This window comes from Sycon ciliatum, chromosome 6 (genome assembly GCF_964019385.1).
Source record: "Sycon ciliatum chromosome 6, ocSycCili1.1, whole genome shotgun sequence".
Classification (NCBI taxonomy): Eukaryota; Metazoa; Porifera; class Calcarea; order Leucosolenida; family Sycettidae; genus Sycon; species Sycon ciliatum.
The window spans coordinates 24,361,994-24,385,769 of NC_088648.1; the positions used below are offsets into that span (position 1 = coordinate 24,361,994).

Sequence of the window (23,776 nt, forward strand, 5' to 3'; positions counted from 1 at the left end):
AATCAACTACAAATCTATACAGACACACTTCTTCGCAGCAACCAAAGCCCTCATACACAGTCAGCGCGTGCAAATAACTTTTGATGATAACACAATTTCTCGTTTTTTCTCTTCGCCCAGCCAACGAGAAATCTGCATGTCATTCGCAGACACTTCATGAAAGTAAATGATCAACCCACTGATTTTCAAAAAGAGCAAAGAAGAAGCATATATTGCCAAACGGGACACATTCAATGTAACAACACAGCAGTAAGGATTAAAAAGTCCATAACTACTTCCTCCGCGTCATCGAAATTGTCGCAGTTTGACTAGTGACTTGTCACTTGTTACTGACAACTCCATAAGCTAAGCCATTCAAAACTTATTACACAGTATGATAGTCTGAAGACTAGAGTAACGTTCCAGGACAGTTGGACTGAGAGTTTTCATGCAGAGATGAAGTCCTCATCGTCGCTGATGTAAATGAACGCAAAATATCGTTCCGAAATATTTCAAGGAAGGTTGAAAGTTGGTCGCGCCTCATCTCAAACGCTTTGACTTTTTCCACAGGACAAGAGCTGCTATGCTTGTTGTCTGCTAGCTCTGGATGATTTCTACTTCACCACCAACGAAGCCTAGTAAGAATACACGATCGTTGCGAGGTCGGTTGATTACCGTCGGCGGAATCACCTCGATCTTGAAATGAACTTTTTTTAGCTGTGGCATGCCCATTTATTAGTACTATCGCGTCCAGCGCGCCCGGTTTTTCAGCATCACTGGTATACCATGGTACCGCACATGCGCGTGCATCACTAGCTAGCACTACGTGTAGAGTCTACACGGCTCTTGCAGGTACAATCATGTTCTGAGTGTCTCAGCCAGAGCAACAAATTGTATTGCTGTTGCAGGCATTTAGTTTGCTGACCCCTCGATGTTTCTCCAAGCGCTGCCACTTGTTCCACGAAGTCATTCTCACCCCAGCTAAGGTAAAACAGTGATGAGGCTTGAGTGAATGGCCATAAGCACGAGAAATGTGCAGGCTGCAACGCCTGACTGATCTCCGCGAGTCGAAATTACCATCGCAGCGACATCAGCGAAGAAATTGCGTCTAGTTCAAAAATTCCAGCTTCCAATAACAGAAAATAGAACTTTACCGTCACCCTATACTGACGACTATCGCCTATATCCCATTCCCTGCCTCTGGTACGAGTGCTGGTGAGTAAATACCCCGTTTTATATCAAAAGTCAAACTGCGACAATTTCGATGACGCGGAGGAAGTAATTCAAACTAAGTTGAACTCGGATGGTGAGCTAATATAGTGGGCAGTTAGTCATAACTCGTAACATGTTGTCCTTCTCCCTTTTTACTTCAAAGTGCTTAGTAGTTATGAATTCAGATGGAGAGCCAAGGTTTAATTTATACAACTTAGAGCCTTCCAAGTTCGAAGGCTGTTGGAGTGCGCATCCAAGATATGCTTTTTTTTAAGAGAACACAAACCTACAAATCATGTTGAAAGACAAAAAGTACATTGGACTGGGTAGGCGCTATCCACAATTCCAGTTAATAGCTGTGCTGATTAAATACATGGACTCTGCCGACCATGGGTCTCGGCATCACAGAACCATGTATGCATCAAAATTAATCCTAAGTTTAAAATGAGCCAACATAAGAAAGTGACTAAAGACAAAAAAATGAAATAAAAAATAAGAATAATAATGTTTCTTCAGAATTCCCAAACTCCATTGCAGCGTATTCCTTGCACTTGAAAACACCGCCATTCCGGCAACAGGCTCTCAGCTTCACCAAATAAATAACTTTGCCAATATTTCGCCCATTGTGCATCATCAGGGCATTGAGGAAGGGGAGGCCAAATTACGAAATATAAAGACGAATAATGCAGGCAGGTGAATGTTCTAGAACTAACACATCGCGGTGACACAATTGGCAAGGCCAGCAAACTAAACAATCATCACTTGTAAGGTGACCTAAACAAAACGAAAGATGAGAAAACTCACACATACACACACAGACACAATTTGGCAAGAAACCTAACACTAACACTAACACTACAGTTTACAATCATCACCTGTAAGGTGACCTAAACAGAAGAAAGAAGACTAGTAAGACTATCACAGCACGTACAAGAACACTTTCAAGTGTGGGGGTGCTAAAGGCGATCTATGTATATGACAGCGGTGCATGTGCAAAGTATGTGTATGTGCTGTGTCAGGTGGTAAAGCTGAGCTGAGCACTACCGAGAGGCAAGGGCGATGGTGGCGAAGGCTCCCTGGGGCTTTCACTATCGTACCCAGCATCGAGAATCTTTAAAGTCTTCCAACTTTCTGCCCTTCCACCAGGCAAAGATTCTCGGCAGGGAGGCTTCACTACCATCAAGGAAACTGCTTGAAGCTATCGAGATAAGGAAGCGCAAACCAGCAGTCAATTGCGATGACGGCTGGCGCCTAATTGACCGATTGGATGTCACCGAATCGTCACTGGAATCAACACCCATCTCTTCGAACTACCACTGGACTTTACCACCTGACACAGCACATACACATAAAAAGAAGATGCATCATGGACAGGTCTGCAGGTGACATAAAGGACAAATTAACTTTCAGAGTGTTCAGCTGTCTAGCGGACAGAGGACCCTTGATGTGTTCCATGAGATGTAGAAGAAACATCAGTGGAAAGCATGATGGAAGAGGTTGTCTAATGCGGCTGCTTCTCAACCATGATACATTACTGCGGGGTAAAGAAGAACGCAGTGTGCGCACTGCATCATGATCCTCATGAAGTATACACGATAATGCTATTGCATAGTTCATGCTTTTATAGCTACTGGCCTTCTTCATTGCTTGCAGTGTCTCTTGAACAGGGTGAACCTGTGCATGCGGTAAAGTGAAGTCGATCTTGTTGAGAAAATGTACAAGATGACGATTCACACCTTGAATGCGATCGGAATCCGTGTAGGTCTTTATGCTAGTACAACGCTCTCTCCACTTTACCTCGGGCATGTAAAATGTCCGCCATTACCAATCCACACTGAGAACAAACTCTATGACCAGCATGCTCAACTTGTTCTTCACGATGATAGCACACTTCTTCACCTTCACTTTCCTCTGTCTTCTTCTTCTTCTTCTTCTTCTTCTTCTTCTTTGCATTGGCCCACAGTGGCATCCGCTTCCTTTTTTCTTTTTCTTTTCTCCTTTTACTTTCTCCGTCACTGCCTAAAAAACAGTCGAGACGGTTTTTTACCCACCAGTTTTTATTGGTGAGAATTACTTTCCTTCTTCTTCTTCTTCTTCTTCTTCTTCTTCTTCTTCTTCTTCTTCTTCTTCTTCTTCTTCTTCTTCTTCTTCTTCTTCTTCTTCTTCTTCTTCTTCTTCTTCTTCTTTTCCTCCAGCGCACATTGCTTCTTTGAACGTACATAAGCATACAGGATCTCAAATTCAGAATCCATTTTCACTGCAACACACTTGAAACTGACTGAGGCACACCTTTTATACTTGCATACCGTATTTTACCGGTTGTAAGTCGACCCCGGTTATAGGTCGACCCCCGTATCCGCAGGTCTCATTTCCGCGTTTTAAAGTTTTCACCCAACGAAGCACTACCAACCACTCCCTGCTACTAACACCTCAACAAATAATGTAAAAATTCCTTATTGGAGGGTATAACGTCCCAATCCTTGAAAACGGCCAATAAACTGGCAAACATGAGTACACATGGTGCACTCATGCATGCAGGGCAGGTCATTTTGTGTAAGATTCTGATAGTTCCCAATTATAAGTCGAATCCTGGTTGTAAGTCGACCCCAACCCTTTCTCCTTCTATTTTTAGTCGTAAAAGGTCGACTTACAACCGGAAAAATACGGTAATCAAAAAAACGTGGAAATCCAAACCATGACGTCATATATACCTTATTGTTTAGGGTAGGGTATAACACCCCTGCCCCCCCCCCCCCAAAGTGAGATTCGAACCCACATGTATATAATACATATTTTCAATAATACCCTTTTTTGGGGCAGGGCGCCCCCTGGCACAGAACCCGCTCGTTACCTACTACTGGTGAGGATGAGTCACCACATGCGTGTGTCCCGGTTCGTGGACGAACCACAGTGGGTGCAGCTGGTGGGACAATGTTGGTCAGCTGCTGTGGGCTTTTGATGCACTGAAGCTTGTACATGTAGCACAGCCCAGAGAGCGAGAGTGTGTCGTGCAGCCAGACTCTGGAGGAGCACATCTGGTCCTATGATGGCCATTGCCTTCCGCTGAATACGGTCGAGCCTGGCCAGATGGGTCGGGGCAGCAGACATCCAGGCCATTGAAGCATACTCCAGCATAGGGCGAATGAATCCTCGGTAGACACTCAGACGGCCATTGGTGTCAAGTATCCTCGCGGCTCGGCGCAAAAGCCCAAGACGTTGACTTGCTCTCACCGCCATGCTGCTGATGTGCTGGCGAAACGAGAGCTTTGAGTCGAACAATATACCCAACAGCTTCAGTGTTGATGCCTGAGCTATGTCGACACCACCAAATGAGATGCCTGGAGTGGCTGGGTCCAAGGATCGTGTGCACAGTAGCTGCTGTGACTTGGATGGCTCAAATGTCACCCACCGACGCTCACCCCACTCTTGAAGGCCATGTAAGGCATCTTGTTAGGAGGCATTGTGGGGAGCAGCAGTTCGGTTGCAACAGGCTGTATAGCGTGGTGTCATCAGCAAAGGAGCTAAGGCGAGTTCCGGGGGTAAGACATTGGTCGATGTCGCTGACGTAGATAAGAAATAGAGTCGGCCCGAGGATACTTCCCTGAGGTACTCCCGCGGTGATAGGCTGAGCAGATGAAGCTTGACCGCTGACCACAACTGTTAGCCAGTTAGTTGTAGAACGTCAGTACCATCGGTCAGTGTCGTGCAATGTTATCGCATGAGCTGATTGTTTTGTAACTGGTGGTGTTAGTGGACAGTATAGTGTAACTTGTAGTTCCTTGCTTAGTAGTTGGTGGTAGTTTTTTCTTGCTTTTATTTTTGTGATGCCTTTTGCTAGGAACCCTAGGTACAGCTAAGACGCATTTATGAGCAGAGCAACTTACTTGAAGTCAATTGATATTATAATTACAAAAATGATACACGTGTATATGTTCAATGTGAATTGTGTGTGTTGTTGGTTTTTGCACAACCCTTTACAGTAATCACATGTCCAGCTGTTCTGCCGTCGATTGCTAATGGTTACTTCAGTACGGTGTCGTCTAGCTTTACGATTGGAGGTACAGCAAACATATTGTGCCTTCCAGGGTATCAGCGAACAGGAGCAGCAGTAATCACCTGTGACAGTAGTGGACAATGGCCTGCCAGTGATTCTCTTCCCTCATGCAAATGTAAGAATCAAACTTGAATCGATCATGTGACATTCCACTTTTCTCAGCCATTGTACCAGTGGTTGTGAGACGTATCCACTCACGCCCACTGTCACGCGCTTCATCTGCCGCTAGGGTTTACCGGGTTTTATAGGCCGTCGTGAGTTCCCTCCTGGAACGGACACGATAATTTCTTTTTTTCACAGCTTCTGCCGAACTCCAAATATGAGCCGCAATCAGCGAAAACGACCCTTAGAGGTTTCGTAATTTTTTCAAGAAAAAGGTCGATTTGTGACGTTCAACGATTTTTTGGATCGCGCTGCAAACAGCGCGACGAGTTCTTCTTGATCTCCTTGCTTGAATTTATTTGAACTTGAAGTTAGTTGAAGTGGTGTCGAGTGGCGACTCGAGTGTTCCTTGATCTTGTTGCGATGGCTGCGGACGCCAGAGCTGTTCGCAGAGCACACGCGGCAGTTATTGTGTACAGCTAGCTCGAGCCTGGTGGGGAGTGGATGCTGAAGTAGCATCTGAAGTTCAGAGTGAGGATGAGACGTTCTTTGGTTCCGACATCGATGTCGACAGCGAGGCGGAATCGCAGCCGTCATCTCGTGCTGCATTGCGGCTCAAGGTGGTCGATGACTCGTCAGAGTCGGAAGATGAGGAGTCATTACCTGAGATAAATTCTGAGTCTGGGGCTAGTGACGGCAGCGACGTCGTGTCGTCAGCTGCGCAGGAAGAAATGGAAGACATTGCGGAACGACTCCACGCAGGAGGCAGCTGCAAATAAGTCGATCATATCTCCGCACTCTTCCGCTATTCTTTGTCATTCTAGCTGCTTACTGCACTATTTCAAGGTATTCAAGCTGCCTACCCACTTTAGAATGCTGAATATTCATTGTACACATACATCGTATACATACATTGCACCAATTTGGAGTACATATTGTATATTGGTGTATACACCCGTTTTGAATCGGAATATTGAACTTTTTCTTGGCTGAGGTCCTTCAGTAGATGTGTTTCAACAAATTTCTAACCAAAAGGAATTTTGAAAATTTTGACCCTAAGGGCTGTTTTCGCTGGTCGAGGCCCATATTGTCACAGCACAGTCAGGAACACAGGCAGGACAGTGGAGTTGTGGCATGCTGGTTGATGGGGAAAGTGATCTGTTCAAGGCCGAATCCAGTTGTCAACCCTTCCTTGTCTTTTAAATTTTTCCAAAAGAACATTTGGAAACACCTACTCCACAAGCATGTATACATTTGTGTTAAATACATCTTTTTGTAGAATAATGGCATACCAGTGCTACACCAGTGTATGTGATTGAACATGCTAGGAGTATGTGTTTGCCGTGTGCACCCCAGTAGGCAGAATGAACACAATGCAAGTACGTGTGTGAGCACTTGTGTGTACATGCGTGTTTTCCGTGTGCGTGTGTGTATGTGCGCGTATGTGTCTGTCTCCGTGCGTGCCTGTGTGTGTCTGTGCGTGCATGCATGTGCGTCTATGAGTGTGTGTGTGTGTGTGTGTGTGTGCGTGCGTGCGTGTGTGTGTGTGTGTGTGTGTGTGTGTGTGTGTGTGTGTGTGTGTGTGTGTGTGTGAATGTGTGTGTGTTTGTTTATGTGTGGAAGTGGAAGTGTAGGGTCTGACAGTCAAATATCACCTACCATCTTTCTTTTGCACAGTAGCACAGTGAGGAAATGTGAAAATTCCAATTCCTGTGACATGCCTAGCTGCATTTCGAAGATGTTTTAGATCTACATACTCTCAGTTAAATGCCGGTCGCCCAGCTCATGACATTTGTCTTGTCCTCTCTTGCTTTGTGTTTTGTTTAGTGATATCCTGCGCTTCACCTAGCCCACCTTCCAATGGTTCAATTGTCAGCAGCTCTACTTCTCCTAATGGTGTGACCATCTTTGCCTGCAATAAAGGCTATAAACTGGCGGGCAGCAGTGTCACTGTATGTTTGCCGAATGGAAATTTATCAAACTCAACACCGACGTGTTCAAGTAAGACTTCATAGCTTGTAGAGAGAGAGAGAGAGAGAGAGAGAGAGAGAGAGAGAGAGAGAGAGAGAGAGAGAGAGAGAGAGAGAGAGAGAGAGAGAGAGAGAGAGAGAGAGAGAGAGAGAGAGAGAGAGAGAGAGAGAGAGAGAGAGAGAGAGAGAGAGAGAGAGAGAGAGAGAGAGAGAGAGAGAGAGAGAAAGAGAGAGAGAGAGAGAGAGAGAGAGATAAAGATACAGAGAGAGAGAGTGTGTGTGTGTGTGTGTGTGTGTGTGAAGAGAGAACCAGAAATATACTCCTGGCATGTGAAGAATATGTCGGTGCACGAAGTAGTCGTTTTGTGTCTACTTTGGCAGTAATAGCATGAAGACTGGACCCTCCCAACAGCCGATCCTTTGCTTTTCCCATTGACTTGACTTTCCATTTGACCAAGACTGTAAGCTAGTGCACACAAGAAATCCATCGAACATTTGACTTGTGCAGACTTCAATAAAGCATTAAAGTCTAATCTATATTCATCATTCGTGATATTCATCCTTATCAGCTGAGCTTGATTAGATTGCGGAAGATGTCTGAAGAGTACCACTAGTATAGTGGTCTCGAGACCAAATAATCTACACCGACGCTGTGTTTCAACTGTGACACACATACCCCTTATTAACACTAGATAGTTGCGTGTGTGTATATCGTTTGTGGATATGCATCACAAGCATTGATGTCGGAGGAAATAGTTTAATCCAATGTGCAATCATCAAAAAACCTCTCTTTATTGCTGTACTTTAACCCTCAATTAATTTATTTTATCTTCCATCCCCATTCAGGAGTCTCTTGTTCACTTTTGACACATCCAAGGAATGGTTCAGTCTCGCCCGGAGATAACAACTTTGAAACAATTCGAAACTATACTTGTAATGACGGGTTCAAGTTGATTGGTTTTGCTGCAACTACATGTCGCTTTAATGGTGTTTGGTCTGCACCTCAGCCAACTTGCCAAAGTAAGTGTCTTGTTATGCAGAGGTCGCGGGTACAATTCCCGATGATAATGATTACGAGCGTCTTTCTTCTCCTTCTCATTCTCCGGGCTTTTCTTGCATTCTGCTGGGTGGTTACCAATAGGCAGTGTATGCCGGAGTATTTGGTGTGGCGTGTGTGTGTCTAAAAAGAATGAGAAAAGGGGAAATGAAAATTGAAAAAATAGGGATTCACTGGCCAGAAATAGCCAGTTCAATCAGCTGTGTGGTGGATACAAGGCTAACATTAGTGGCGGTAAATTCATCAGCCTTGCAAGCTGTTGAATGGTGCAATCCCAGCACAAGTTGCCATGTCTAACATACAGTAACTGTTCGCTCTCATCGCTTCCGCAATGGGCAGGTCTGACATCTGACGTTAGTTCACATTGAAGCTGTCAAGTGTGTTATAGTTGGACATTTCAGTAATTCCTGCTTGAAGCAAATGCTAGGGTTTGCAAATGTTTTCACTCATAAATCATTTTCATGTTTATTCAACGCAACCTTTCCCAAACTAAGTTTGATGAATGCACTTTGGGAGAGCCATGATTCCTTTTGTGTGGAGTAACGTTGATTTCCCAATAATGGTAAGTCACATCCTTCTGTGAGAACCGGACCTATGGGATGGTGAGAAGGCAATCATGCTTGTGAAATAGGTGAAGTAAAATGAAAGTCAACAACAACAACAACATCCCCCAAACCCATTCTTGGTCTATTCTGTAATGAACATACATTCTCGGCAGATTTCAGAGTTCAGCAACTTCAGTAGCTTGCCAACATGAAGTCTAACCTTGCTTATGAACAGACCAACCTACTTGAAGTCAATTGACTTTATGAAATGCATGTACAGTCAACTTCGCTAATAACAACTGCGTATATAACGACAATTCGTGAATAACGACAGAATTCATGTCCAGAGCAAAGTCACATCCAACTGTAATACATATAATGAGACTTGGGGTATAACGACACTTCGCGAATAAAGACACTTTTCTGGTGCCCCGCCGAGTGTCGTTATACGCGAACTTCACTGTGTGTGTACAGTTTCCATCTGATTTGTTTGTGTGTTGTTGGTTTCTGCATAATTTCTTACAGGCATCACATGTCCAGCTGTTCTGCCGTCGATTGCTAATGGTTACATAAGCACGGTACCTTCTAGTTTTACGATTGGAGGTACAGCGAACATATCATGTCTTCCAGGATATCAGCGAACCGGAGCACCAGCATTTACCTGCAACAGTAGTGGACAATGGCCTACCAGTGATTCTCTTCCTTCATGCAAATGTAAGATTAAAAAAATTTGATCGGAAAAGTTACATTTTACTTTTCTGAACAATCCCACCTCCAGCTGACCTCCACACATTGCCATAGCACACCGTCGGCAAGGTGACAAGAGAGTGAAGTTGTGGTGTGGTGATTAATAATAAAATATTTGGCTCAAAGCTGAATGCTGTTGTCTATCTACTCTTCTTGGATCATGTAACATTCTCCAAACCGATTAAAGGAGCACTCCTGGAATTTTTCGGTAGTGTGTTCTCTTCATGGGGGCCTTATATGTCCTCCACGGAATGGGGAATCGCAAAAACTAGACCCAAAAAGTCTACATGTGAAGCCAGTGAGGGCCAAGTTTGTCCTCTCAGCTGATGGATTTAATGACGCCACGTGTGATTACTAATTAGTATTCAAATTCCCTGCATTTGAAGGTGTTAGTTGTGTTGATGATGATTATTAATATTATTATTATTATTATTTATTCTTCTTTTACTAGGGAATTCCCAACAGGCGTCAGCGCCTTTTTACAGGGAACCCTAGGTATAATTTGATGGATGAGCGAAATTCAGCTGGTGAACTAGACATGCGGCAAGCCGGTGGAAGTGTATTCCACCTGGCAGCGCCCAAATAAGAAATTGCACTAAAGCCATATCGGGTGTTAGCGGGGGGCAGAACAAGAGCAGCAGAGACTTGGCCACGGGTGGTGGCTGCAGTGCGAGCACCATGAGCGCGCAAGGTTAAGCGATCTCGCAGAAGAGGACTAGCAAGTCCATTCAGGCAGCGGTAAACAAATACATAGGTTTTGAAGTTGAAGCGTTTCTCAAGATGATGAAGAACGATGTTTGGTCGACCCAAGTTTCACAACACAACTGCGGCCATACTCCAGGGAACCAGCAGTCGAACGCCTGGCAACAAAGTCAGTTGTGGTCTCTCTCTGGCCACAGTGCATCTCATATCATGTACATGTACTATTATCCGGATGTGCAAAATGGAGGAGATCAACATCCTCGCAACCCGTGCCAGGTGGCGTCTATTTGGTCATGTCTTACGGCTGCCACCATCAACCCCAGTAACCTGGGCAGCTCTAACCAAAGAAGGGTAGGGAGAGTAGCACTCTCCCACTCTCACTGAGCGCCCCCTCCCCCTCCCTACTCTATTGTCCATTTTGTGGTTTTTCACGTCATTCAATAGTCAGAAGTCAATACTAGATGATTCATATAGGTTCATTTGTTTGGGGTTAAGTCGAGGAATCCCCACGTCCGCTGCATTTTGCCTGGCAGGACAATTTATGGAATTGGACATATGGGTATCGGGTAACTTTTTTCCATGCCCCCCCCCCCCTTTCCCCTAATATTTTGACTAGAACCCTGGTGTACTGTCTAGCTATAAACAGTAATCTACCATATTCTCACACACAGTGGCATGGTGAGGGAAAATCTTACTTTCAATGTGAGATCCCTACCTGTAGGAATATGCATTTTAAAGATGTTTTAGATCTGCATACTCTCAGTTAATTGCTGGTCACCCAGCTCATGACATTTGTCTTGTTTGTTTTATGTTTCATTCAGTGATATCCTGCCCCTTACCCAGCCCACCTTCCAATGGTTCAATTGTTAGCAGTTCTGCTTCTCCTAATGGTGTGACCTACTTTGCATGCAACAAAGGTTATAAACTGACGGGCAACAGTGTCACTGTATGTTTGACGAATGGAAATTTATCAAACTCTGCGCCAACATGTGCAAGTAAGGCTTCTGTAGAGTGATAAATAATACTCAAATAATTAAATCATGTTACAAAGTAGTGGTAGGCACTTTGGCAAGAGTAACAAGAAGACTGTTTCTTGCAACAGTCGATTTTATTCTTTTCCCGTCAGCTTGACTAGCCACTTGACCGACTCATGACTGCATTCTAGCGCACAAGAGAAGTCCATTCAACCCTCGACTTGTGAAGACTTCAATAGATCGCCACATGGAATACAAATTCAAACAAATAAACATACTTGCAATAAAGAAATGCAACCGGAACAGTCCAGTCCCCGAGGAGAACAAGAACAACAAATCGCGTCTCGCTCCTTCTTTTTTTTGTCTTTAGTCACTTTCTTATGTTGACTCATTATAAACTTACTTCCTCCGTATACAAAAACTTCGTGACTTTTCTTCAACGGTGTTTTTGAGCAAGAACCTGCTCAACGAACCTCGCCAAAGGCTGTCATCGACCACCCACATTCATGTTGAGGTAGGTTTGGTTGATCCGGAACAGATTCTCCACCGAAGCCATGCGTGTGAGGACGTTGCCGACAGGAACTCACAAGTCAAATGAAGACAAACTAACACTTACTTGCTCGAAACTGACACGGTGACGAAGTGGAGCTTGCGGCTGGAACACGGAGTCCCCTTTCTTCTAATATTTTGACTAGAACCCTGGTGTACTGCCTAGCTATAAACAGTAATCTACCATATTCTCACACACAGTGGCATAGTGAGGGAAAATCTTACTTTCAATGTGAGATCCCTACCTGTAGGAATATGCATTTTAAAGATGTTTTAGAGCTGCATACTCTCAGTTAATTGCCGGTCACCCAGCTCAGGAAATTTGTCTTGTTTTTTTTATGTTTCATTCAGTGATATCCTGCCCTTTACCCAGCCCACCTTCCAATGGTTCAATTGTTAGCAGTTCTACTTCTCCTAATGGTGTGACCGTCTTTGCCTGCAATAAAGGTTATAAACTGACGGGCAACAGTGTCACTGTATGTTTGACGAATGGAAATTTATCAAACTCTGCGCCAACATGTGCAAGTAAGGCTTCTGTAGAGTGATAAATAATACTCAAATAATTAAATCATGTTACGAAGTAATGGTAGGCACTTTGGCAATAGTAACAAGAAGACTGTTTCTTGCAACAGTCGATTTTATTCTTTTCCCGTCAGCTTGACTAACCACTTGACCGACTCATGACTGCATTCTAGCGCACAAGAGAAGTCCATTCAACCCTTGACTTGTGAAGACTTCAATAAATCGCCACGTGGAATACAAATTCAAACAAATAAACATACTTGCAATAAGGAAATGCAACCAGAACAGTCCAGTCCCCGAGGAGAACAAGAACAGCAACTCGCGTCTCACTCCTTCTTTGTTTTGTCTTTAGTCACTTTCTTATGTTGACTCATTATAAACTTACTTCCTCCGTATACAAAAACTTAGTGACTTTTCTTCAACGGTGTTTTTGAGCAAGAACCTGCTCAACGAACCACGGCAAAGGCTGTCATCGACCACCCACATTCATGTTGAGGTAGGTTTGGTTGATCCGGAACAGATTCTCCACCGAAGCCATGCGTGTGAGGACGTTGCCGACAGGAACTCACGAGTCAAATGAAGAAAAACTAACACTTACTTGCTCGAAACTGACATGGTGACGAAGGGGAGCTCGCGGCTGGAACACGGAGTCACGCAGCATTCGCTGCCCTGAAACTGGCCAGGCTCGTACTTGTGGTGCGCGGCCCCCATATGGAACGTGAGAACATAAATCGGTTCCGCTCCCACGGCAAGATGAAACATTTCAGTCGTCGTGCAACCAGCGCTGACTCCGGATTGGAGTGCCGACGACCTGGCTTTCTTTGCCTCTCTCCAGTCAGACGTCTCCGTCGTCGTCTAGGGGAATCGCAGGGACCTCCTCGAAGCCGTTGTAGAATGCTGGGAGGATTATCCTGCCGAGAAAATGCGAAGCGTGTGGGTGTGCTTGAGCGACTCGTTTCACGACATAATGGAGGTCGCGGGTTGGACCGACTGAATATAGTCGACACCGATTCGTACACAGCTTTGGAGGTGAAGATGACGTAGCCAAAGTCCCGCGTCAGATCATCACTGCAGCTGAAAAGAATCTGAACGAGTGGGAGCGGAAGCAGCGACTGTTGGCGATGCGGCATCAGCGTCGTCAGGTGACAATGACAGGAGCGACGAAGACTCTGAATGAACTCAATCTCATTCGTCTGAGTTGCTTTTTTCTTTGTATATAGCTGAGTGGGCTCAGAATGCGCGCTTTGGACAAGCAATCATGGAGGGAACTCTCAGCCTGAGCTGGTTTTGCTCGCGGCTGCAACGCACGGGGTGGTGAACCCAGGACCGAAGCGGACCAGGCATCATGACTTTGCACATCTATCGTTATGCTGCTTCATTACGCGACCTGTTTTATTATTATTATTATTAGGCCACACCAAGTTTTTTCATTGTTTCTCGTCACCGCGCGCGTACCTTTCTTGAGGATTGGACCAAAAAAAAATCTCGCGTCCCGGTAAACACGCATAAAAAGGCGTTGTAAAAGTACGCGCGGCGTCAAATCTAGAGTGCAGTGCTAGTGCACGAACCGAAGGACGACTTTTGCACCGTGTATGTACGCATACCGGTAGTTCAAGTACCACACCACCACACGACCTGGTCGTCTTCTTTGCTACACACAGTTCCGGTACAAGTCAAGACAGTGCATGACAGTGCACCGTTTTGGACTGACAGTGTTCCGGGCATCGGTAAACTTGTAAACTGTCACGCGTGGTGTATAGTCTGATTTTAGGTCATAAATTGGGCCTTTGTAGTGTAAATAGCAGTTTTTGTTTTTCAAACCCTATTTTGTTTTTTTTCCGCCCGCCCGCGTTCCTTTTGAGATTTTCAGGTGACGAGAAACAATGAAATAACTTGGTGTGGCCTTATTATTATTATTATATAGCTTGTAAACAGGTTAGACAATGCCACGAGTGTTATTCCAAGTTAAACGAAACAATTCCAGAGCTGTGCGCAGCCTTAAAAAAAAGTCACGAAGTTTTGTATACGGAGGAAGTAGGATTAATTTTGATGCATACATGGCACTGTGACCCCGAGACTCATGGTCGGTAGAGTCCATGTATTTCGTCAGCACAGCTGGCATTGTGGATAGCGCCTACCCAGGCCAATGTACTAGTACTTTTTGTCTTTCGATATGATCAAGAGTACATTATAGCAATAAAAACTGCTTCATGGCAGTTTTCTAAAAAAAGTTATTGTGTTCTAGTCCATGGACCACGTCTAAAAAGTAAGAAATTAACGAAATGTGATAGCCGAAAATTAAAATTTCACACAAAACCTCACAATAATCACAACACTTGAAATGCTGCTTTCAACACTAAACTTGTACTGCACCAACAATTGGCAACATGCATGTCATGCATGCATAGGAAAGAGGATCACGAGGGGAAAAGGTCTTCTACATGTAGCTTTTCATTCTGTGTGTGATTATTGTGAGGTTTTGTGTGAAATTTTAATTTTCGGCTATCACATTTCGTTAATTTCTTACTTTTTAGACGTGGTCCATGGACTAGAACACAATAACTTTTTTTAGAAAACTGCCATGAAGCAGTTTTTATTGCTATAATTTCTTTTGTTTTTTCTGTCACCAATCAATGGAATGCCCTATACTATATCAATATGTAAATTTAAACTAAATGATGGCCTTCACATCATATCAAGACTCTTGTACAGATTATCGCCCATTTGTTCGTTCATGCTTAACCTTTCTAGGGGCTCCCGTAAGAAGACCATAGGTCTGTGGGAAACACCCTAGTAAAATAAATAAAATAATAATAATAATAATAATAGAGTACATAAACGGTTTATGTACTCTTGATCATATCAATACCGTATTATACGCCTTGATGTGCAAGCCTTTTCTTGCAGAAAATGGCATAGCATGTTCTTCTACGGGAAACATGTGAGTACGTAGTGGTGGACCGCCGTGATACTTTTTTTATACGGAGGTCATTCTGTGCATGTTGCTGTAGCAGAATTTCATGACTGTCTTAGGGGCCGTCCGTAAATATCGAACTTTTTTCACCAAACGAATTATTTTAGTTTAGACTCAACCCCTCCCTCCCTCCCCCTCAGAACGTAAAAAATGTTGACATACATGCATATACAACAGCCATGTACATGAATCAATGTTTTCTGAAACGAAATTGGTCAACCCCCTCCCACCCCATAACGAAATTATTTCGTTTTGTGAAAAATGTTCGATATTTACGGACGGCCCCTTAATCGTCTTGCCTTTCAGATATTTCAGATTTCCCCACCCTCGATCAGATTTATTTGAGAAATGTAACCAGGTGCGTGTCGCAGATGTTTTTTGTTGATTCTGTGTTTAAAATGGTTTGTAATCATGGGTTTTCGTGATAAGGTCATCCTGCATCATATTGCACTGAAATCGTAATCCTGTTGATGTCGATAGAACTTTTGGAAGTAGTTCAATGACTTCAAACTGTTAGTCCACGATATTTTAAAACAACACAGCAAAGGAGGGACAATAAACATGTATTAAAATGTAAACAAAATACACTGTACATTGCTGAGTCCGACACCTCGTTCCAACAACTACACTGATCCTGAGGATAAAAGGGGCAAGGCTATGGTTGGAGGTACTGAGAGATAAACAAGGCACTCCATAATAATAAAATCTTACACATCTTTTGGTGAGTATGAATGATATCCAGTCGAACCTCTTTAGGACGAACACCAAGGGACCGATGGTATTAACTCTGTGAGTTTGTCTTAACCTATTTATAACCAGTGAATACAATTATTTCTCCAATAGACATACGAATAGATTTCTTCTACAGCGAAAGATTCTAAGCCACACCAACTCATTGACTCGTCTCGTATGAACCTGTGACAAATGAGTCGTAGAGAGGTTCTGCAAAACGAAAATGCGTACAAACTTTCGTTCTACTTCATGAAGTGCGAAACTTCGCACGAACTTTCGCAACTTTGGACACGAAACTTGCAGGGAACGCGAAATTAACTGTCGTAGGAAAATTCGTGAGATCGGGTCATGGCGTACGTGCACTTGGCCCGCGCAAACTACGAAATGTGCAGAACGCAAAATTCGTACACACTTTCGCAAGGACTGTCGCGAAACTTCATTCGAATTTTCGTTTTGCAGAACCTCTCTACTGAACCTTTCTTCAGAAACATGACGGCAACTGAAACAGCAACAGAGAAAGTACGATACATGTGCAGCACATTCTTGCAGGTACATGTACTACAAACAGATTGCAGATCGTAATTCTTGCTTTGGCGGCACGAAACTTTATTTGGGGCAGTGCAATCTCGGCGGTACTCACAAATCAAACAGCCCAGACTCGAGTAAACAAATCCAATCATACAAGTACGAGATCTTCACGAGACGAGACTGCACCCATTGGCTTGTTTCGTATGAAGCAAACAAGTTTACTGAACCTATCCAGAATGGAGATTTTCCCTGATATGCGAATTTATTTTGCAAATTCGGTCAATGGGTCCTTGAACCTTTCCCTCCAGATTGGGAACTGCCAACGATAGTATGCCACTGACCAGTGCCTTACTTGTAACGTACCAATGTACAATGAATACGAGTATTTCGACAACACATCTAACATACCGGTAAGCCTTACCGTCAAGAAGGTGAACTCGCGTTCTTCGTACACTGTAGACAAGGGCAAAGAGATAAAAATGGATCTAAATCCGAATAAAATCAGCACACGTTTCCGTAAATGAAAGGGTGAGCATAAGCAAATGAATCGAAGGAAACCGGTCAACTCAGAGATCACCTGTCATTGAATATTCCATAAAAGGAGGCCTCGACAGCAGAAAAGCTCACCTGTCATCGAGTATTCCGTAAAAGGAGGCCTCGGCAGCGGAAAAGCTAAATAATTTAGAAAAGAGATCCTGTCAGCTTTTCCATTATTTATTGCATTCCGCCCAAAATCAGCACACTTTTCGTAAATGAAAGAGTGAACACAAGCAAATGAATCAAAGGGAACTGGTCAACTCACCTGTCAGTAATATTCCGCGAAAGGAGGTCTCAGCAGCACCGAAACGAAATAAGCCAGGCCAGGAGTCGAAATATCCGAAACAGCTCATACAAGAAGCAGTTCCAAAGAAGGAAGTTAGTTCCTTGCGCATGTACATCCGGCCGAACACGGACTGCACTGCAACACAATGTCTGCCGTGCACGTGCACAGCACGCGGCTACCACCCGCTGGTAGATCTAATACCGAGCACCTTACGTAGAGACTTACGTAGCCTAAGTGAAATACCGAGCACCTTACGTAGAAAGTTACGTAGCATAGCGGTGTCGTTTTTCTTGCCATGTGAACACAATAATAGAAAAGCTGACAGGATCGCTTTTCTAAATAACCCCAAGAGTGTGCAACTCCAGCTATGGGGTCTGCGACGGCAGAACTTCACATCACGTATTAAACTGTGCACTCTGTGCATGATAGACACTGGGTTGTACGCAGCCCAGCTTTGGGTACAACTCTCTTGTGGTCACTTTGCACTGTTTGCCAGCATAACCTGTTGAACCATGTCACGTGATGTGAAGTTCTGCCGTCGCAGCACAGCATAGAGGTTGTGCAGGCAGTTGCACACTGTTGGGGTTATGTACTCTTGATATGATTTGTAGGTTTGTGTTCTCTTTAAAAAATTAAAAAAATTAAAATCTCCACTTCGTACTTTTCTCGACGACTTTTTCAAAAAAAGCTGTGGTCATGTTTTAGCGCGCTCTGGCTCCGATTCTACTGGTTCATAGTTTACTGAAGCAAAGCTCTCTTTACGCTGCGGTGTGAGATGCACTTTCGAACAGTTTCTGTAATAGTCCTTGAGTCAAGTGCATACAGGCCAGCAGATCTTGCAAAAAAGCGGGGGGGGGGGGGGTTGCAGCGGACTTTATTGTACTGTGCAATTACAAGACAAACTTTCTTGATTGCTATTCTTTGACCCTTAACAACTTGTTATTTTTTTTCAAATCTGTCAACCTCTCAGGAGTCTCTTGTTCATTTTTGGCACCTCCACAAAATGGTTCAGTCTCGCCCGGAGAAAACAGTTTCGAAGCAACTAGAAACTTCACTTGTAATGAAGGATTCAAATTGGTTGGTTTTGCCACAATCACATGTCTTCTGCAAGGTGTTTGGTCTGCACCTCAGCCAACTTGCCAACGTAAGTGTCATGTAGTGCAAAGTAGCTGTGTGTGTGTGTGTGTGTGTGTGTGTGTGTGTGTGTGTGTGTGTGTGTGTGTGTGTGTGTGTGTGTGTGCGTGTGTGTGTGTGTGTGTGTGTGTGTGTGTGTGTGTGTGCTGTTTCACTTTGAAACTGTCCTCCAACGTAACCAGATCTTATACAGTCAGTGAGTTCGACAAAATGGCACAAAACTGACGAGGAGTACTGAGATATTGGGCGACCTGACAACTTGCTCCAACACTTCTCCAAGGCTCAAAATAACAACCTTCCAACTTGGAAGTCCAAGAGGGGAAAAGGGACAAGAGGGACATTTTATCCTTCTCCTTTTTCACAATAATTTAATTGGCTCACCATCCGAGTTCAACTGTGTACTTGGTCCGCCCAGTTAAAACTGCCGCTTATCTTCACACTTGTCTCAGGAAAGCACTATGTATGTGATTATTAATATGTCAGTAAGCAACTCATCCGAAAATTCAAGCAAGTTACACTTCCTCCTCGCCACTATCGTCGCTGGAGGAAGAGCTCAAACCTTTCGATCCGGACAGCTGGTGCACGTTTCATAGATTGTTCCATTTCTCCTCGTCTCCAATCACGCTGAAAGGCAGTGCGTGCCTGTCACCTTGCCGATCAGAAGCTGAGTGAGACTGCCAGCATGTTGGCTGTAAGTGTTATCCCCGTTCGTCGCAATGATGCAACTTTGTTTGAAACAAAAAGGCAACACCACATCAGTGTCCTTTTTCAAAATCGCCTCTTGCGCTTGTCGTACTTGCTGATCAGCACCCACGCGAGCCGCTGGTGGTTGTACATGCAGCGCAGTGATAGCTTCTGCTTGATGTAGCACCTGTGCGTACTGCACCTAAATCCTAACGCCCTGCGCCAGGCTTTTCGGCTAGTTTAGTGAAAGTCCTTTGCACGAGAGTTTCACTCAGGACTTAGTCACGGTACATTTGATTAGCTCCTTTGCCCGGTCCCCTGTGAGCTTCAAAGTGTGTCTGCCAGATTCGTCTCACTTTCTGGAGATGTCGACATGAGCTGTAGTTTCTTCGTCAGCAATTTGCTGGTGATAACTCTTCACTAGGCGCTGTACTGTGCCAGCAGGGAAATTCAAGCTCGCGAAGCGCTTTTCCAGCGTTTCTATACCTCTCGCGGTACACAATCCTTGCCACCAGACAGCTGGAAGTAGACAGAAACTGTATTCTCCATAGCTCTGAAACGCGAACATCCCGACCTATTTTACAGACTCGAGCAGACCTTGCAACTTTTTCTTGCGCTGACGGAAGTGTTTGTCGGTGGCAGCTCAGTCAAAAAGACTCAAACGAACCGATCGCAACTTCTGTGATGGTATGTGCTGCCATGTTGTCGGATGCAATGGTCAATGGCTATGTTCAGATGGTGAATCGGTGGTTCCATGCCGTATGACACAGGCAGAACCCCAAAAAGTCAAGTGCGAAGATAAGCGCAAATTTTAACTTTTGACGGACCAAGTACATTTTAATCAACTTATCATGCTAAAAATCTCTTCGCTTACTAAACATCTTTTTGGTATAATTATTATTTTTTGTACTTTTAAATAACATTTCCTCATGCCTAGTTTCTTGGTGAAATCGAGGTAGTTTTCCCTGCAATAACAGAATGGAGAGGGTGTATAAATGTATTTCTTCTTCTATTTCTCTAATTTTTTAACAACAGATGCGTTAGCCCCAGGGGTGACCTCACCTATGGGGTACATGGGAGCTGTTAATTTTAATATTATTATTTCAACTTGATATGAACACTACAATCTTCTAGGTGTTATTGTTCCTCTGTGACATCCATGGACACACTCCACCTTTGCTGTCATTCTGTTCTTCTTTGTGTTTAGCTATAGAAACATGCCCAGCCCTGCGGTTTGAGAACGGAATTACTCCCGCAACCAACACTAGAGTTGGTAATGCAGTCAAAGTTGAATGCGATATTGGATACCAAATCAACGGTAGTAGCTCCATTATCTGTCTCTCGAACGGACAATGGTCAGACACTCCACATTGTACTGGTAGGTGTAAAATCTAATGTTAGAAGGTTTGCGTACACTGATCACAACATGTTTACAGATGTTTTGAAATTTTAGTATAACGAGGGGAAAGAATCAAAGCTAATAGGGGAGTATTTCCTTGAATTCCCCTCCTGATTACCCGTCGATTGCTTTATTGAGTTTTCAGAGATTTGACTCTAGCTTTCTTCTAGGCTTTGTCCATTTGGCAAAGCATGAGTTTTCTGGGGAGATGACACAACAACCTACCTACGTAGGGGTTTGAAAACGCATGGTTGAGTTAGACTTTGGGGTTGTGTGGTGCCTGTAGCGTAACTCTCTCCCTCCCCCCTTCCTCCCGTTCCCATGACCAAACATGTACGGCCCAGTATCTGCAAAATGGACCTTAGGGTGATTTTTCACAAAAAGACTTTTTCTGCTTTTGTCATCTATAGGTATCTAGTGATCACATGGCGAAGTATTAGACCGAACAAAGCAATGTTGATGACCCAGAAGCTTCTCAAACAAGTCTAGGTACATATAAGAAAATACAACAATTTATCACAGCGTTTTCCACATCAGAATACTAGTACTATGCGTTACAAAAGGCCGTGCAATTAATCAGCCGTCCAGTTTTTGTTGTATAACTCTCGCATAACTTCTGGCATAGAGCATGGATGGTCTTGATCCTCATCACTGCAGACGGCAATGGAAACTGCTTGAACACCATCCCAAGTCTGCTGATAATCCGCAGAAGTCCAGAACAGGAAGGAGGGTGGCTACAAATACACCTGGAGTCCCGGTCTGTGCATCCCACAGGGAATATGACACAGGCACAAAATTCTAACACCACACACTTCATATCGTACACGATTCAGAGGTAGTCCATCATTGTTCTGCTGCACCTCTGTGAAATTTGAGCTCTGTGGGAAACTGGCAGCATGCGCGTCAGTGCGCCATGATTCCAGCACTGAGCGCAAAGAGTTCATAGCTCATCAATCACAAGTACTTGTGTCAGCTCTTGCCCCGTCCTAGGGTTTTGGTGTTCCTCGCGGAGTCAGGGCGGCAGATCATGTCACTAGCGGCAGAGCTCTATCGTCCGTACTCGAGTTAATCCAGGACATTTCAGTTCAACTGCCTCTGTTGCCGTCGCCTCACTAGTTTCTCCTCGTTGAGTATTTCCCCCCTGCGGAGTTGTACTAAAATCAGAAGGGCCCCACGAGGATTTCCAGATGTCAGAAAGTACTTTCACCAGCAGAGATCTCCTTTGGTGGAGCGCCTAAATCAAGTTGAATTTTTCGTCGCTAAGTAGGAATTGGGCGTCGACAAAAATATCTTGTAAGGACTGTCGTCGTTCTCTACCAGACACGACGATTCCTACCTAGGAAGTCCAATAACTTCTGGCAGAGATGGACGGCAGTTGGCCATCTTGAGCGAAAGCTCCTACTACACTTGTAGGACGATCTAAAGCTTTCTTTGTCGCAATGAACTAATTTTTGTTTGGATGTGCACAGCGAAGCAACAGTATTTTTGCCGTGGCAGAAAATGACTTTTTCTGCAAAAAATGATTTTCACCCGAAGGTCGATTCTCGCTGATACTGGGCCTATTACGAGGATTATCAGTAAAGGTCCCAAAATTCTGGCCTGTTTTCTGTCACAATTATCTGCCAAGGCATGCCATTGTTCTACAATTCTGTGTTGTGACGCAGTGACAGTTTAGTGACAGAACCTCATCATCTTCTTTTCATATTCCAATCGCATCTCACACCTCTCTTCCTGGCCTTATCTTTTGTTATGTTTTTTGAACACCTGTCTCTCTCTCTCTCTCTCTCTCTCTCTCCTCTCTCTCTCTCTCTCTCTCTCTCTCTCTCTCTCTCTCTCTCTCTCTCTCTCTCTCTCTCTCTCTCTCTCTCTCTCTCTCTCTCTCTCTCTCTCTCTTTGTGCATGTGTATGTTTGTGTTTGTCTCTAAGTGTATGTGTGTGTGTGTGCACATGTGTGTGCGTGTGTGTGTGGGGGGGGGGGGTGTGCGGGCATGTGTGAGTGTGTGCGGGCGTGTGTGGGTGTGGGTGCATGTGTGCACGTGTGCGCATATGTGTGTTCTATTTGCATTCTGATTTCTTGCTGTGCAACGGATTAGGTAGTCCAACGGCTGCTGCCCTGACGGAGACTACCTGGCTTGGACAATCAAGCAGTCGGGCCATGATTATAGTGGTTTCAATGCTCAGTTTGATTTTGTTATCCGTGCTCATTGCCTGGGGAATAAGTTCATCAAATCCTAAGAATGTACTCACCACCTTCACTGCTCATCGGCCCAAAGAAAACACCCATCCATACCAAAATCGATATAAGGCGGCCAACTCCTCTCTCGCCCTGATAACTGACACAAAAAACGTTGCGGAGAGTGAAGACACCTCCAACAATGAACAGACTGATAATACATACGGGGAAGTACCGCAATACCAAAATCAATATAAAGTGTCCAACTTCTCTCTCTCCCGGACCACTGAACCAAAACAAGTTTTCGCTAGGGAAGACAACTGCGACAATGAACAACCTGATAGGACATACGGGGAAGTACCGCGATACCAAAATCAATATAAGGTGGCCAACTTCTCTGTCTCCCCGATCACTGACACAAACAGCGTTGTTGATTGTGAAGACACCTACGACAATGACCAGCCTGATAGGACGTACGAATCGGAAGTACTTCGATACCAAAATCAATCTAAGGTGGCCAACTTCTCTGTCTCCCCGATCGCTGACACAAACAGCGTTGTAGGTTGTGAAGACACCTATGACAATGACCAGCCCGATAGGACATACGATTCGGAAGCACTTCGATACCAAAATAAATTGAAGATGGCCAGCTCCTCTGTCTTCCAGATTACTGACACAAACAGAGTTGCGGATAGTGAAGACATCTACGACAACGACGAACCAGATAGGACGTACGAATCGAAAGTAGAGCATAAAAGAGTGGATTCCTCAAACGTCGCAGAACGGAGCGAAACACCGACCATGTTGTATGCTGAGATGTGCGCTGCCCGAGAAGGAAAGGAGGTCGAGAAGCAGGTGTCAGCCCATAGTCTGGGCGATGCTTTCTCGGAATCGGGAGCAGACAAGTCTTGTGTTG

The 23,776-nt window shown here is 44.4% G+C and overlaps 1 protein-coding gene across 1 annotated transcript in view; it reads left to right on the plus strand.

Annotated features, from left to right (window-relative positions):
* The window catches only part of LOC135820148 (sushi, von Willebrand factor type A, EGF and pentraxin domain-containing protein 1-like), a 51,090-nt gene extending 30,758 nt beyond the window's left edge, over positions 1-20,332 (plus strand). The window contains exons 9-17 of the mRNA XM_065333460.1: positions 5,172-5,360; positions 7,175-7,348; positions 8,164-8,337; positions 9,445-9,633; positions 11,190-11,363; positions 12,243-12,416; positions 18,441-18,614; positions 19,240-19,295; positions 20,324-20,332. Coding sequence (XP_065189532.1) covers positions 5,172-5,360; positions 7,175-7,348; positions 8,164-8,337; positions 9,445-9,633; positions 11,190-11,363; positions 12,243-12,416; positions 18,441-18,614; positions 19,240-19,295; positions 20,324-20,332 — 1,313 coding nt within the window. The remainder of the gene's footprint in view (positions 1-5,171; positions 5,361-7,174; positions 7,349-8,163; positions 8,338-9,444; positions 9,634-11,189; positions 11,364-12,242; positions 12,417-18,440; positions 18,615-19,239; positions 19,296-20,323) is intronic.
* Positions 20,333-23,776: the final 3,444 nt, after the last annotated feature.